The sequence below is a fragment of the Mesocricetus auratus genome, unplaced genomic scaffold (assembly GCF_017639785.1).
Source record: "Mesocricetus auratus isolate SY011 unplaced genomic scaffold, BCM_Maur_2.0 Super-Scaffold_2245, whole genome shotgun sequence".
In the NCBI taxonomy this organism is placed as follows: Eukaryota; Metazoa; Chordata; class Mammalia; order Rodentia; family Cricetidae; genus Mesocricetus; species Mesocricetus auratus.
This window is the reverse complement of record NW_024429180.1, coordinates 3,825,001-3,839,495: the sequence shown is the minus strand read 5'-3', so window position 1 is coordinate 3,839,495 and position 14,495 is coordinate 3,825,001. Positions and strand designations below refer to the sequence as shown.

General features: G+C 47.4%; 1 protein-coding gene across 8 annotated transcripts in view; it reads left to right on the top strand.

Moving 5' to 3' along the window:
* Mbnl2 (muscleblind like splicing regulator 2) overlaps positions 1 to 14,495 on the top strand; it is a 164,516-nt gene that overhangs the window by 131,675 nt on the left and 18,346 nt on the right. For 2 of the 8 annotated variants that reach the window (XM_040744936.1, XM_040744901.1), the window contains one exon: positions 526 to 620. The exons of 4 other annotated variants lie outside the window; for them this stretch is intronic. In XM_040744936.1, coding sequence (XP_040600870.1) covers positions 526 to 620 — 95 coding nt within the window. Of the gene's footprint in view, positions 1 to 525; positions 621 to 6,785; positions 6,955 to 11,659; positions 11,804 to 14,495 lie in introns of those variants that run through there. 2 more of the 8 variants (XR_005877084.1, XM_040744959.1) reach the window with 2 other exon arrangements.

The following is a 14,495-nucleotide window of genomic DNA, read 5'->3' as shown; positions in this document are numbered from 1 at the left end:
GAAATTCCAGTTCACAGATATTCCAAATTGAAAAAAATAAATTGTTTAACCACAATTAGTTCCAACATTCACCTGATACTTAAATTAGGCCTATTGAGCCTTCAATGTCTTAGAATTTATGACTAGTCTGTTTCGGTTATCATACATTCTCATTTCATTGGATATTACCTATTCTCATATTTTGAGAAGCAACTGTTGTTACAGCCATGACACACTCTGAATTGGGAATGACTCTGTCATTGGGAACAAAATGTTTATAAATACATCAGCCAAAGCAGTGTGCTTTGGCCTTTCTGGGAATCACTGATTATGTTTGAAGACTTCCTTTAATTGTACTTGTAATAAGCTATTTTCCCTTTTTTATTTCTCTCCCATGCTTCCTTGCTTTGCATTGTGATTGCATGCCATCTGCTGGTTTAACCCATGATGGCTTGCTGCTCTGATATTCACCATGCCAAATACCACTTCTATTACCATAATGCTACACCCTCCTGTTCATTGCTCCCATGGTTCCCCTCCTGAAAGTACCCATGATGCACAGCGCTACGTCCGCCACTGTCTCTGCAGCAACAACTCCTGCAACAAGTGTCCCCTTCGCAGCAACAGCCACAGCCAATCAGGTTTGCTCCTTTTAAAGCTTTCTTTCACAAATCCCGAACTCTAAATGAGTGCTGATATTTAAAAAAAAAATTCTCGGTGAGAATTTTTTTTTCATGTTTATCCATCAAATTTTATTTTTTTAATTAGTTTATAGCAAGCATTTGTGGACAGGTTGCACTTATTTAGAGTTAACATTTACTGCAAATAATGATGTAGCTATGTTTTGTGTTGCACTGTTTGTTTTCGTACCTAATATTGTGTAATTAACCTGACAGGCTTAAATTTCTTTGAGTACAGCGTTTCTTATCCAGTGGTTTGTGAGTTGCCACATAAGAAATGTTTAGAACCACACCTATGGGTGCTCCCAAAACAGCTCCACTTTGATTTGGTTCATTCCATAGTGGAAGAAAAAAAAATGAAAATTCTCCTCCCGTATTCTAAGTGTCAAATTGGGGGGTCTGAATAATTCTTATGAACACTGACTGACCTGGGTCACAGGTGCTGACTCAGTATCCACTGGAAGATCTGTTCAGATCTGGTGTAAGAGCCATGCCACCCTAGGAAACCAGCATGGCCACCACGGGGCTCACCATGGCGGGTTCTAACTGAATACGAGAGTTTACTGTGTTGGCTTAATGCATGTGCCACTAGGACAATGGGTCAATTCTCAATGGGGAGAGCCAATGAACGTATTTCCTACTCTGTGGTCACAAGCTGACCATGTCCCCGATGCTGCCCAGCCAGTTTGCACGCGTTTTCTGGCCACAAGGTACAGGTGAGATGGCAGCATATCCTCCAGGCTCACCTAGAACAGCACCTGACACAGAGGCCCGCTCTTCATAGGATAATTTTGGGTTTTTGTCTCATTCCATGCTTTGTTTTCTTTTAAATAAACTCAACTGTACTGAGAAAGGGTGGGGGGGAGTAATTTGGGGCACTGGGGGAAAGGCCAGGCAAACAGGAAAAATGGTAAGTTAAACTTTGGAGGAGACCTTGCCAGGGTATAGATGGCTGTTTCCAAGCTGCATCCTGCAATCTAGAAGGGTTAGGGTCAGCTCCAGTGAATAATGATCCCAGGGGAAGAGAGACTACACTGAAGGGCATGAGTACCCTGTGTCTTCTGATAAAGCGGAAGACTGAGGTAAAAGGGAGGGGGCCGGGCCAGTGGACAGCAGGGACAGGTAAAGAAGACGTGTCGCCACCTCTCTGCTCTTCACAGTGCAAGCCTGGCCACCAAGGAACACCAGCCTGCCTTCCAAAGCAGTACCACAAAGAGCAGCAAATAAGTTCCTGAGCTAGGAAGACTGGGTTTCTGGTTGGTTGGTTGGCTGGCTGACTGGTTGGTTGGTTGGCTGGTTGTTTGGATGGCAGGTTGGCTGATTGGTTGGTTAGCTGATTGACTGGTTGGTCTATTTGTTGATTGGTTGAATGGATGGATGGTTGGTTGGTTGGTTGGTTGGCTGGTTGTTTGGCTGGCAGGTTGGCTGGTTGGTTGACTGGTTGATTGGTTGGTCGGTTGACTGATTAGCTGGTTGATTGTCTAGTTGTTTGACTGGTTGGTTGGTTGGCTGGTTGTTTGGCTGGCAGGTTGGCTGCTTGGTTGACTGGTTGATTGGTTGGTCGGTTGACTGATTAGCTGGTTGATTTCTAGTTGTTTGACTGGTTGGTTGGTTGGTTGATTGGTTGGTTGGCTAGATGGCTAGTTGGTTGGTTGATTAGTTGGTTGGTTGGCTGGCTGACTGGATGGTTGGTTTTTTGGTTGGTTGGCTAGTTTTCCAATGGTTTTAGATAGGGATTGGAAAAGGGACAGAGATTTTGCACTCTTTTAAGTAGGTTCAAAACCCTTATTACTCACTTGTCCTGGGGTATCTGGATGCCCATTTTGTAGATCTACACCCTGCCTCTCAAAACCAGATTCATGCGAGTTTGATCCTGTTTATGTTACAAAATCCCTTCATAGGGAAACAAGCTTCAGATATAATCCTATAAGAGTATCTGCTTCAGTAAAATGTCACCTCTACTTTATGACAAACTGAGCATCCCTGGTCCTCAGAAGTCCTTCCTAAGAAGGGAGAGGGGGCAAGATAAAGAAATGCTTTAGAGCTCTAAAGGTAAATCCCTGGTGCATCACAAGCACATAGCCGTGAGTGACAGATAGTCGATTTTGGCCTACCGTGCTGTTTTGTAGAAAGAACTGAAGTGGTAAAAGTCTATCCAGGCTTACACGGGTGGACAAGGGAAAGGAGTGTACAGGCCAGCCTGAAGCCTACATGCAACTTTAGAGTGGGTGTGACTGATAAAGGAACTAGCACGCTTGATTGGGATTTAATACACAGCAGGGAATCTAGAGGAGACCCTGAATGGCTCCCCCAGACCTAGACTCCTTCCAAGTTTTGCAATTTGTTAGACAGTTGTTTCCGGGAGAGATGGGATGTCAGTCCCTTTGAAGGTCTGCTTGCATACGGGGGAAAGCACAGAGAAGCAGATCACCGAAATAGAAGCTTGCAGATACGATGCTCTTTATTTATCTCGATGAACTTCGAAGAGCCAAGCCCAAGAACTCTCAGCACCTAAGAACAGGAAGCTCAGAGGTGGTTAATAACTGTGAAACAACAGGCTTTCGTCCTGCTAAAGTTCTTTATATGCCAATCGAACCAGGCCCACCGTGACCCACGAAAGTCAATAAAAGCTCAGGAACAGATAGACAGACAGCCTTTGATGTCTGTGAATGTTTTGCAGAGCCAAAGAATGAAATCAGTAAGGAGGTAAACTCGGGGTGGGGAGTAGAGCTAGGGAGGGCAGGGTCACTGAGTGATGAGCACTTTGACCTCTCTCCCTTCAGGAGCCATCAGTGTCTGTGCAAAATGCAGTTGGGTCTCAGAGGTATCTTGGCTAATTCAGATTGTCATTCCAGGTACTGAAAACTGCATAGGTGCCTGTAATTAGATGCAAGAGGTTTGAAGGAGAGATAGGACACACCAGAACTCCCACGGGCGGCCTCTCCACCCAGAGAGCTTTACACCAGCCCAGGAGACACACCATCAGTCCGTAAACCATAGCCTCAGCCCAATCACCTGGAAGCTTCACAGCCCTAGACTAGTAGTTTGAGAAAGGCAGAATATAAATACATTCAGGATTTTTAAAAATAAATATCTGCTTATCTCTAGGAATAGATATGTAAACGAATACAGCTGGCACATTTATTGAGCTATTTTCTAATTTAATTAATGTCTTTGAATCTCAATGTATTAAGCTATGCCTAATAGTAACATTAATAATATAAGCCTCTTGCTGTGTAGCAGGTGTGATTTTAAATGGTCTCTCATATTACGTAGTATGTCATGTGTTTGACTCTATTGCATATTATACGAAATTGTGTGTGTACGTGTGTGTGTGTGCGCGCGAGCGCGCGCGTGTGTGCTTGTAAATATAGATGCCCACTTAATCCTTGATGTTGCTTTATGAGACAGGATGCTCATCTTTCTCATTTTATAAACTGTAAAACTGAAACAAAATGGACCCGCGTTACTTGAAGTCACACAGCTAACAAACAGTCTTGCTAGGGGTAAAGCTGGGCACCTCGGCTGCAGAGTCCTGTTCCTGTGACCACAGTATGCTTCTTTTCCATGAAGTTGTGAATGTGCAAGAGCCAGGTCTCACAGATGTCACTGTACACCAGACTCAGAGTAAACTCTAGTGGGGGGGGGGCGGGGATCACATGGCCTTGCTCAGGACTCAGACTAAGGAGAACACTAAGCTACGAAGATGAACTCCGGCATAAGGGCCAGCTAGTTATACAACACCAGGTCATGTTCAGAAGACACACAGTAGACCTCAGCTAGTTATACAACACCAGGTCATGTTTAGAAGACACACAGTAGACCTCAGCTAGTTATACAGCACCAGGTCATGCTTAGAAATCACACAGTAGACCTCAGCTAGTTATACAGCACCAGGTCATGCTTAGAAATCACACAGTAGACCTCAGCTAGTTATACAGCACCAGGTCATGTTCAGAAGACACACAGTAGACCTCAGCTAGTTATACAACACCAGGTCATGTTCAGAAGACACACAGTAGACCTCAGCTAGTTATACAGCACCAGGTCATGCTTAGAAATCACACAGTAGACCTCAGCTAGTTATACAACACCAGGTCATGTTTAGAAATCACACAGTAGACCTCGGTTAGTTATACAGCACCAGGTCATGTTTAGAAGACACACAGTAGACCTCAGCTAGTTATACAGCACCAGATCATGCTTAGAAGACACATAGTAGACCTCAGCTAGTTATACAACACCAGGTCATGTTTATAAGACACACAGTAGACCTCAGCTAGTTATACAGCACCAGATCATGCTTAGAAGACACATAGTAGACCTCAGCTTAGAAAGCACACAGTAGATCTCAGCTAGTTATACAGCACCAGGTCATGTTTAGAAATCACACAGTAGACCTCAGTAGGGCTAGGGCTAGGTGATGTTATAATCAGAGAAAGTTATCTATAATTTCTAAAGAATAAATCTAAGAAAGAATTAGCTAGTATTCCTAGTAAAGTAGGCACGTCACGCTTTTCTTGTGTAGACTTGAATTCTAGCTTCTACCAATCTCAAAAAATGCCTTGGCCAACAAATAAAATCATATTTTTGAAAAGGGAAACAATGTGCAAATTAGTCAGCTTCAGCCTGGTCACAGGACTAGGGTGTGTAAACCTGGAGGTGCCTATATCTAACAGAAGAAGTAGAGGTAAACAACCCACGACATGGGCTACCTAGTTCTCTCATTGTAGACGTTTTACATAATAAAAGAAGGGCGTGGATTAAAAAAATCCCCAAAATGATTGTAGAACTTGAGACAGTTTTGTTTTGTTTGTTTGGGATCTGGGATATTCAAAATCAACTTTTGTTATTTGAAAAGAGGAGACACAAATACAATTTACATTCTAGCTTTTTTCATTATAGTCAAATCATTCCCTTCACTTAAGAGTGCTCAGAGGTTAAGAGCACTGTCTGCTCTTCCAGAGGTCATGAGTTCAATTCCCAGCAACCACATGGTGGCTCACAACCATCCATAATGAGATCTGGTGCCCTCTTCTGGCGTGCAGACATACATGGAGGCAGGGTGTTGCATTTATAATAAATAAATAAATCTTTAAAAAAAAAAAAAGAGTGCCCCTTTAAAGGCCAGTTAAAATCCAGCTTATGTTGAGTCTCTCCCAAAGCAGAATAGCCTTGGAAGCAGAGGCTAGAAGACGGAGGGGGTGGATTCGAGGCAGGAGAGTCTGCAGAGATGTTGGAGGGTTTTAACGAGATCCTAAACGGGAGCAGAGGCAGGTGGCAGGTGGCCGGATCCGCGTCACCTTCTGTGTAACACAAAGACAAATGTGAAACACCTTCACGCCACGGCAAAAAAAAAAAATCCGTCCGAAGAAATGTCAGGTAGATGGCAGGGAGAACGATGGCCACAGGCCGTCCCTTCTTGGGCTCCGAATTCTTTCCGGAGCAGGGCTTGGTAACCTCATCGTCACCTGCATTCAGTGTGCCTTCCCCGGAACTACCCACAGCTAGAGCCCCACCCCCACCGCCAAGTCTCCTCGTGGAGACCACACGGTCCCTCTCCGAGTTGCAGTCGCATGGACAGAAAAGGACCGTTGTCCTCTGGTTCACTCTACTTTGTGAGCTGTCTGGGCAGTGGGGGAGGGGGACATGATAGCCTAAATGTTAGGACTCTCTGGAGCTTCCCACACCACAGTGCCTCCAAAACTGACGCCACGTGGTGCTTCCAGCACAGTGTGAGCTAACAAAATCATATCTCCAAAGTATGCCGGTTCATGTCCATGGCCGTGATCTTCAGACTTTATCACGCCTTTGGAACATCCCTCCAGGGGTTAAGCCCACTCAACCGAGATCTAGCCTTAAGACAAGTTCACTGGAAATTAGGTGACAATGTATACAACATATTCTGTATACATCACCATCTTTTTTTTAGTTCCATTTGTTTATTTAGGGTGTGTGTGTGTGTGTGTGTGTGTGTGTTTGCATGTGCACACGCGTGGATGTGGAGCTCGAAAGACAACTCTTAGGTGATTCCCTCTACCGTGTAGGATCTAGGGATTGAACCTAGATCTTCAGGCCTGCACCCTCTATTGAAATATCTGATAATAGATTATTCCTTTTTTTCAGACATACCGACCTCAAAAATGGCCTATCAGAAAAGCAGTATAAGTGCCTGTAACCATAGACTCACACAGTGTCTTAACTGCCTTTGCTAGAACGGCTTCTGAGGAGAAACACCTCACCTCACTCACTCACTCCTCACCGTGCCTGGAGACACAACCCCAGAGCTATGGAGGTGAGGTGATGTTCCGCCTCACCCCCCCACCCCCCACCCCACCCCCCGCTTCACAGCTCAGCCTTGTAAAAATCTCTGCTATCCCATACCATCTGCTGGGACTATATTCGGACAAATGTAGGAGGCATCAGCATCCCCCACTATTCATCGCTTGACCCATTTTAGGGCCCGCGCTTGTTTCACAACACAGTAATCTTGGTTCTTCTGCAAGGCCCATGTGGGAGGAGTAGGCCCCTGCCAGATCTGTCTCCAGAAATACACAGCAGAGTGGCCGGCCCTTATACGGACCATCGAAGTGCCAAGCACTCCTTTCTCCCCGTAGCCTGGCCATTCCTGAGAGCCCTGGACAGAAAAAAGCACTGACTCAGGTGCACTGTTCCCCCCAAAGAAGCCACGCCCACAAACCGTCAGCATCTACCCTGTGGACAGCACGCTGGGTAGAGTCTTCCTCCTGGCCACGTGTCACCGTCGAAGTGGCTAAGCCACGTTAGACATTCTGTGTGTATGCTTGACTCAAGCTGCCTAGTGACTGAATCTGATGTCCAGTGTGCAGAATGGAATCCAGATTTACCAGCTGGGGGAGAATGTTCCCAAGGGTGAAAGGACACTGACCGTCTCAGTCGAGCTTAGATGTGTAAGGGGCAGCGTGGGGGGGGTTGTTTTGTTTTGTTTCTTTCTCCTTTGGAAACCGGGAAATGAGCTGGGGAGGTAGGGCTAAGCAAGTGGAAACCACCTGCTGCAGAAGCCTGAGTGTCTGAGCTTGGGTCCCAGAGCTCTCGGCGGAAGGGGGAAGGGATGCCTGGAAGTCCTCTAATCCCCCGTACACGTGTATCGCAACACATGTGCACTGGCATTCACACACACACACACACACACACACACATTGTGTGCCTGTGTGGACTGGGGTATGTGTGTGAACACACTGCAGTGGGTGACCTCAGCCCTGTGTCCAAGGGCTCAGCGATGGGTAGGTTTTTTTCTCTAGAATAGCTACTGCAAACATTTACTACCCTCTGCACCCAAATCTCGGTGCCTTCTTGCACTTCTGCCTGAGTGTTGAGGAAGTAACCAGCCTGTGTGTGTGTGTGTGTGTGTGTGTGTGTGTGTGTGTGTGTGTGTGTTGGGGAGGGAACCAGAAGTAGTGATGTTCCATAGGTCACGGGCAAATTGGGTTTTGGTCTGGCCTCTTTGCCCCCTCCAGCCTTCTCTCTGAGACAGATGACTGGAGGAGGCAGTGACTTCCATGACCACATATGTGGGAGTCTGCTGATTATTGCATAGTCTGCTATGTTTGGGAGGGACGCTGGAGACAGTCAGGGGTCAGTGGCTTAGTAAGGAAATGTGAATCATTAGAACACTGTAATTAAAAGGGAAACCCCAAATGTCAATACCACTGCATGGGAAGTAAGCTCCATGGTAAGATCCCATTCCTATGGTCACCGGGGACAGATCTCTGTGGGATTCGGAGGAGACTAGGAAGATCGTAAGGTACAGGCCAACTTGCAAACCACGTAAAAGGTCAAGACAGGCTAGCAAGATGGCCATGCTGTGCAAGCTTGAGCTCCCAAGTTCAGACCCCCAAAGCCTGGAGACAAAGGTGGATACAGAGCCACACACCTATAATCCCAGCAATGGGGGGGTGGAGGCAGGAAGGTCTCCAGGTCTTGCTGGTCAGCCCAGCTAGTCAAGTATGCAAGCTCCAAGCTTAGTGAGATGCCCAATCTCAAGAAGTAAGGGTAAGAGACGGTGGGCGGCTCAGTCAGTAAGCCGCTTGCTTAGGAGTGAGATTTAGATCTGCAGCACCTCCTGTGAAAGGCTGGGTGTGGCGGCATACATCTAGAGCTCACTAAGCCAGCTCGCCTAATAAAAGCTTTGAATTTCCAGATTCAGAGAGAGACCTTGTCTCAAAAAAAGATAAGGTTAAGAATGGTTAAGGTAGCTGGGCATTGGTGGCGCATGCCTTTAATCCCAGCACTTGAGAGGCAGAGGCTGGCGGATCTCTGTGAGTTTGAGGCCAGCCTGGTCTACAGAGCAAGTTCCAGGACAACCTCCAAAACAATACAGAGAAACCCTGCCTCGAAAAAACCAAAAAAAAAAAGAATGGTTAAGGTAGGTATCAGATATCGGCACCTGGTTCCAGCATGTGTACACATAGACACACACACACACACACACACACACACACACACACACGCATGCACACGCACTCACAAATACATGTGCGTATAAAGTGGGAAGCAACTGAGGAATCTGATATTGAGCTCTGGCCCACACACACACACACATACATGTGCATAGGTATCACACATACACTCACAAACACAGGACACACGTACATGTGGCATAAATAATTGCTAGAGACAAGGGTGGGGTAACAAGGAAAGGGAGTTTAGACTTTATGTGTTATTTCATTTAGCCCTACGACATGGGCTCCGTTCTGTTGCCCCTTCTGCACCTGGAGAGATGAGAACTTAGGTTTGGTCATGGCCTTCATAGGTAGCAAAGCCTTAAAGTCTGTCTTAGTCAACTTTCTGTCACCGTGACAAAACACCTAAGATAATCAACTCCTTCATGGGAAGAAAGACTCACCTTGGCCCAGTGTGGGGTTTCAGTCTGTGGTTAGTTGGCCCGTTGCTTTGGGGCCTGTAGCAGCATAGCTACATCCCGTGAAGGAAGTACACAGCAAGAGAGGCCGGTTCACTTCATGGCAATCTGGAAGCAAAAGAGAGACCGGAAGGGAACTGGCCACATGTCTCATTCAAGGGCGCCTCTCCAAGGCTCAGTTCTCTGGTGACAGTTTGCCTCCTGAAGGTTCCCACCGTCACTCAGTAGCACCAACCTGTAGATGAAGCCTCTTGCAGGTGGGCTAGATCCAGGGTATTGTGAATTCAGTGCTCCCCATACCTCACACGCATCCCCAACAGCATTAAGTGCTCCCCACATCTTACACACGTGCCCAACAGCATGTGTAGTTTAGAGAGGATTTCAGGACCAGCAAGTTAAGGCACGTGCAACTAAGCCTGAAGACCTCACACATGTGTGTGTGAGAGAGAGAGAGAGACAGAGCGAGAGAAAAAGAGAGAGAAAGAGAGCACTCATACACACACCCACGTACACACACATTGCTTGTTTTAAAGAAATACCATGGTTACAATGGATCTAAACAGGGCAGCAGTTTATCTCAGATGAGCTAAAAACTTGCTTTGGTCCTGTTGGGTGGGAGCATGGAGAAAGTGTTAGGATCACTCATAGAAAAAGAAGGTGAATGGGGTGTCCACAGGGACTGTGCGGAAGCTGAGGGGCCGAGTGTGAGTTCACCATGAGGCAGCTTCTCTGTCAGAGAAGCGATAGAACGAGGGCTGAGGGAAAAAAGAACTCTGGGACAGGGTGATGAGTAATTAGCGACAGCATCCAGAGAGGCTGCCTGCCACACAGCTCTCCTTCATGGCATCTCCCTGTTGACGGTTTGACTTTGGTTTGCTCTAGTAGATTGGATGACTGGCATTGTCTGACAAGGGTTGGTGAAGAGCTATGGCTGTTCTGGACATTGGAATCCATCACCTCAGCATCGAGTCTGTTTGCCTGGCCTTGAGCTCCGAGTCTGTGGGTCTTACCATCACTCCTTGCTCTATGGTACTCAGACATGCAGAGCCCATGTTGACCTGCTGTATAGTACTCAGACATGCAGAGCCCGTGTTGACCTGCTCTATAGTACTCAGACATGCAGAGCCCGTGTTGACCTGCTGTATAGTACTCAGACATGCAGAGCCCGTGTTGACCTGCTCTACAGTACTCAGACATGCAGAGCCCGTGTTGACTTGCTCTACAGTACTCAGACATGCAGAGCCTGTGTTAATAAGCTTCCTGTATCACACGCAGACCCTTGTCACTGTTCTCTGTGAGGCATTTCTTAAAACAACACCATTAAATTGGTCACTGTAGGATGTCACTCAGTGCCCCCTGGTCATAGTGTATCATGCCTGAAGACCAGCTTCAATTAAATAATTCTGGTGAAAGTCAGGAAGTCAGAAGAGCAAATTTACCACAGTCATGCCATACCTGTGGAATAAAATGTGGTGTGTGCGTGTGTATGTGTGTGTGTGTGTGTGCGCGCGCGCGCACGCGCAGGAACACATGCGTATTGAGGCCTGAAGTTAACAGTGCCTACCCCAAACACTCTCCACCTAATAAGCCTGAAGCCCACTGTTTTAACTAGCCTGGCTCGTCAGCAAGCCCCGGGAATCCTCTGCTTCTACCCTCCCCGCACTGGGGCAGCAATGGATGCTGTAATACAAGCACCCAGGCCTTTATATGCATGCTGGAGATCACACCTGCACTCCTCATGCTAGTGTGGCAAGCACTTTTCCCACTGAGCTCTCTCCCCAGCCCCGGAATAACATTTTTATGTGTATACACGTTACATTATAAACTGTAATAGAAGCTGGAATCAATCAGCAAAGTTGCCTCGCCCAACTCACATAAATGAACAAAGGAAGCAAGCCCAGAACCCGATCACTTGGGTCTGCCTAGAGCAATGTTGTCTCCATTTTTGCCAGCCACCCTCCTGAGAAAGTGCTTTAAATGACGGTGGAAGGGTCCCCCAGGACGACAGAGCACACAGACAGACAGCACACACGTGACTCCAGCCACCACCCGCTGGAAGCACTATGCAAGCCTTTGATGTGAATTTTCTCTCTGAAAGCAGAAATTCCCCTGAAGGGACCGTGGGAGATGCTGCGGAAAATACCCATGGTCATGCCTGAAGAGGCCAAGCCAGATTTGAAACGTCTACAAACTTACAGAAAAATCTCCATTCTACGGAGATTAAAACAATAAAAGATCAAAGGTGTTGGAGTGACTTGCTCATGGTCATAGAAGGACGAGAAACTCGGTCCCCTAACACCACATTTGGGCCTCTTTTGCTCCCCCCAAACATGGTGCTGTGATAGTTGTTTTGGATCCGTCTGGAACCTGGCCCCCTCCTTAGAATGTGGAAGGTGTGTAGCTCGTCAGAGACACCCAGAGAGGTCAAACGTGACCCTTTGTTTCTCCGCAAGTGTCTTTCCGGTACCGGCTTCATAGCTGTCCCGCCAGCCGTCCTCTCCAGGCGTGCCGGTGCTGTCCTACGGTGAACGATGAGGCCAGGAAGCCGCTTTAGTTGTGTGGGTTCTGGACGGACAGGAGAGGTTGCTTGAATAGGTTCCCATTGCTCGTGCTCCTTTCTGGGTCCTTCTTGGCCCCTGAAACATGAGCTAGGAAGGAAGTTCAGAAGGGGAGACCTACTAAGTGTGCAGGGGTGGGAAGGAGTCTCCACCGTGCGCCGTGGCTGGGGAGTTCTGAGTTGCCCGAGGGGGGGAGTGCCAGTTTGTTAGACCTAGCTAGATAGTCCTGCTCCTGCAGGGGCTGTGTGAGAAGTGAAGGCTCAAAAGTTGGGCTCCGGGTATTTGTCAAACAAGACGGGTGAAACAGAGGTGTCCATAAATAGCCGTGGTCTCCAAGCCCAGTGATCCACAAATAATTAATGAATAACGTAGCTTGTGAAAACATTTTTGTTTGGTGGCCTTGACGAGGACATTAGAAGAGTCTCGAAGGCAGGGGCTGAGGCCCAGTGGAAATGTGCTAACCTCACGTGCATGAGGCCCTAGTCAACTCCTATTACTGCCAAAAATTAAAAAAAAAAGATAGTTTAGCGTTGCCGTATAATATTGTCCACAGACGCCTGTTAAAATGCATTAACAAATGCACACAACACTATAGGAGATTTGAACTCCCATCACAGAGATGAGGAGTATCTAGGATTAAGAGGTTGAATGGCTTACCCGTAGGATGCATCTATGAAGCCTGGCCGCTGGGTTTGACCCGAGTCTAACTCTAAGGAACGGGAAAGTCTGCCAGTCAGGTATATAAGATGCCCTCTGTGGCGGGCAATGTTCATTAAGCACTGGTACAGACTGGATTCTTAACAATAAAAGGTTCCAGTTTGCAATACCATTGTTATGGCAGTCAAAACTTCCATTAAAAAAAAATCAGGGAAAATTCAGCCTAGCTTTGTTGTCAATGATAGCGTATGTGTTGTAGAAAGCAAATGCATTTGATATTCTAAAACACATTAGTTTCATGAAAAATTCAAGCATATTCCCAGCATTCGAGGCACCATTCAAACCTATATTTAAATGCACAGTGGAATTATTTGGATAACCACTTAGAGACTGAAAGCAAATTTGATTTAGGATCATAAATCCTAAAATAATAGCCGTGGGGAAATAAACCAACCTTTATCAAAAAACCTCCTTTCCATATCAGACTCTTTATATGCGTTATTTTATTTAATACTCGTCATTGCTCTGTGAAATAGCTCATGCATTTTCCAAATGAGAATGAATCGTGGAGAATAAACGGCCCACAATGCAACCAAGTATGTGGCAGCTGGACAGGCTTAGGCCTCGGGCTTCCATGCCTGCAAACCCTGTGCTCCTAAGCACATTTGAAAGGACTGGAGCTCGTGGTCCCTGTGGGAACCGGCGTTTAAGAAGTCCTGCCAGTCAAACTCAGGAGGGAGGGGCCCTGTGATTCAGGGCGGAGGCAGCCTTTTCTGGGCACGTGTGTGTGGTGTGTGTGTGTGTGTGTGTGTGTGTGTGTGTGTGTGAGCGCGCGTGTAAGGGAACGAGTTCAGTCCCCAGCGCCACCCAAAGACTGAAAACAGAAAGTTCAAATGCTGCCTGCCTGTAAACTTTGTCAAGATTTCAGAAGTTGGGCAACACTTTTTAAAGTCTAAATTCAGGGTTAGAATTTGTCTGCAAATACTGGCCGTCGGTTGGTGGGACCGACAAATTCAGATTTCAGCTCAGTTATAAGAGGCGGGGGTGCCGAGGAAGAGAGGGCCATTCCAGAGAAACAATCCAGAGGGGGGAAGCGGGAAGGAGAGCCAACCAGGAGACCTCCATTGTCCCCGTGTGCCCTCACCGCCACATCGACCTCCCGTAAACTGGGCACCGATAACCCAGGAAGAATGTCGCGAGCCACCTGCGGGAGACGGGTGAGAAAGGAGCAGCTGTAAGCTCAGAGCATCCCTGCGTAAGAGCACAGGAGGCCTAAGTTCAAGAGTCGGCTGAGGGTGGTGACGGGGTCGCGTGCAGAGCCAGGGAGTTTTTCAAAGCCAGAAGTAGGCAGGGCAGAAAGGTGGGGCGGGGGCGGGGGGGGGCAGATATGTGGGGTGGAAGGTGGTGAGGGTTCTACAAGACACGGATTCAGACACAGTGAGAAACGCGTTATGTGTAAACAAAGCGCCCAGAAGGCCCAGAAGGCGAGAAAGAGGGTCTCGAGGCTAAGGCCAGTGTGAGCTGCGTTGGGACCCTGCCAATGATACAAGGGTTGGAAGTGTAGCTCAGGGTTACAGCGCATCCTGTGACGTGTGCACAAATCCCTGGTCCAGCCTCACACACCCCACACCCCCCCAGAACCGAAAGCACTAGTATCCGGGAAGGAGAGTTCAGAGTTAAGAGGCAGAATTCCGCAGGCCGGCCACTGCGGCCGTTGAACGC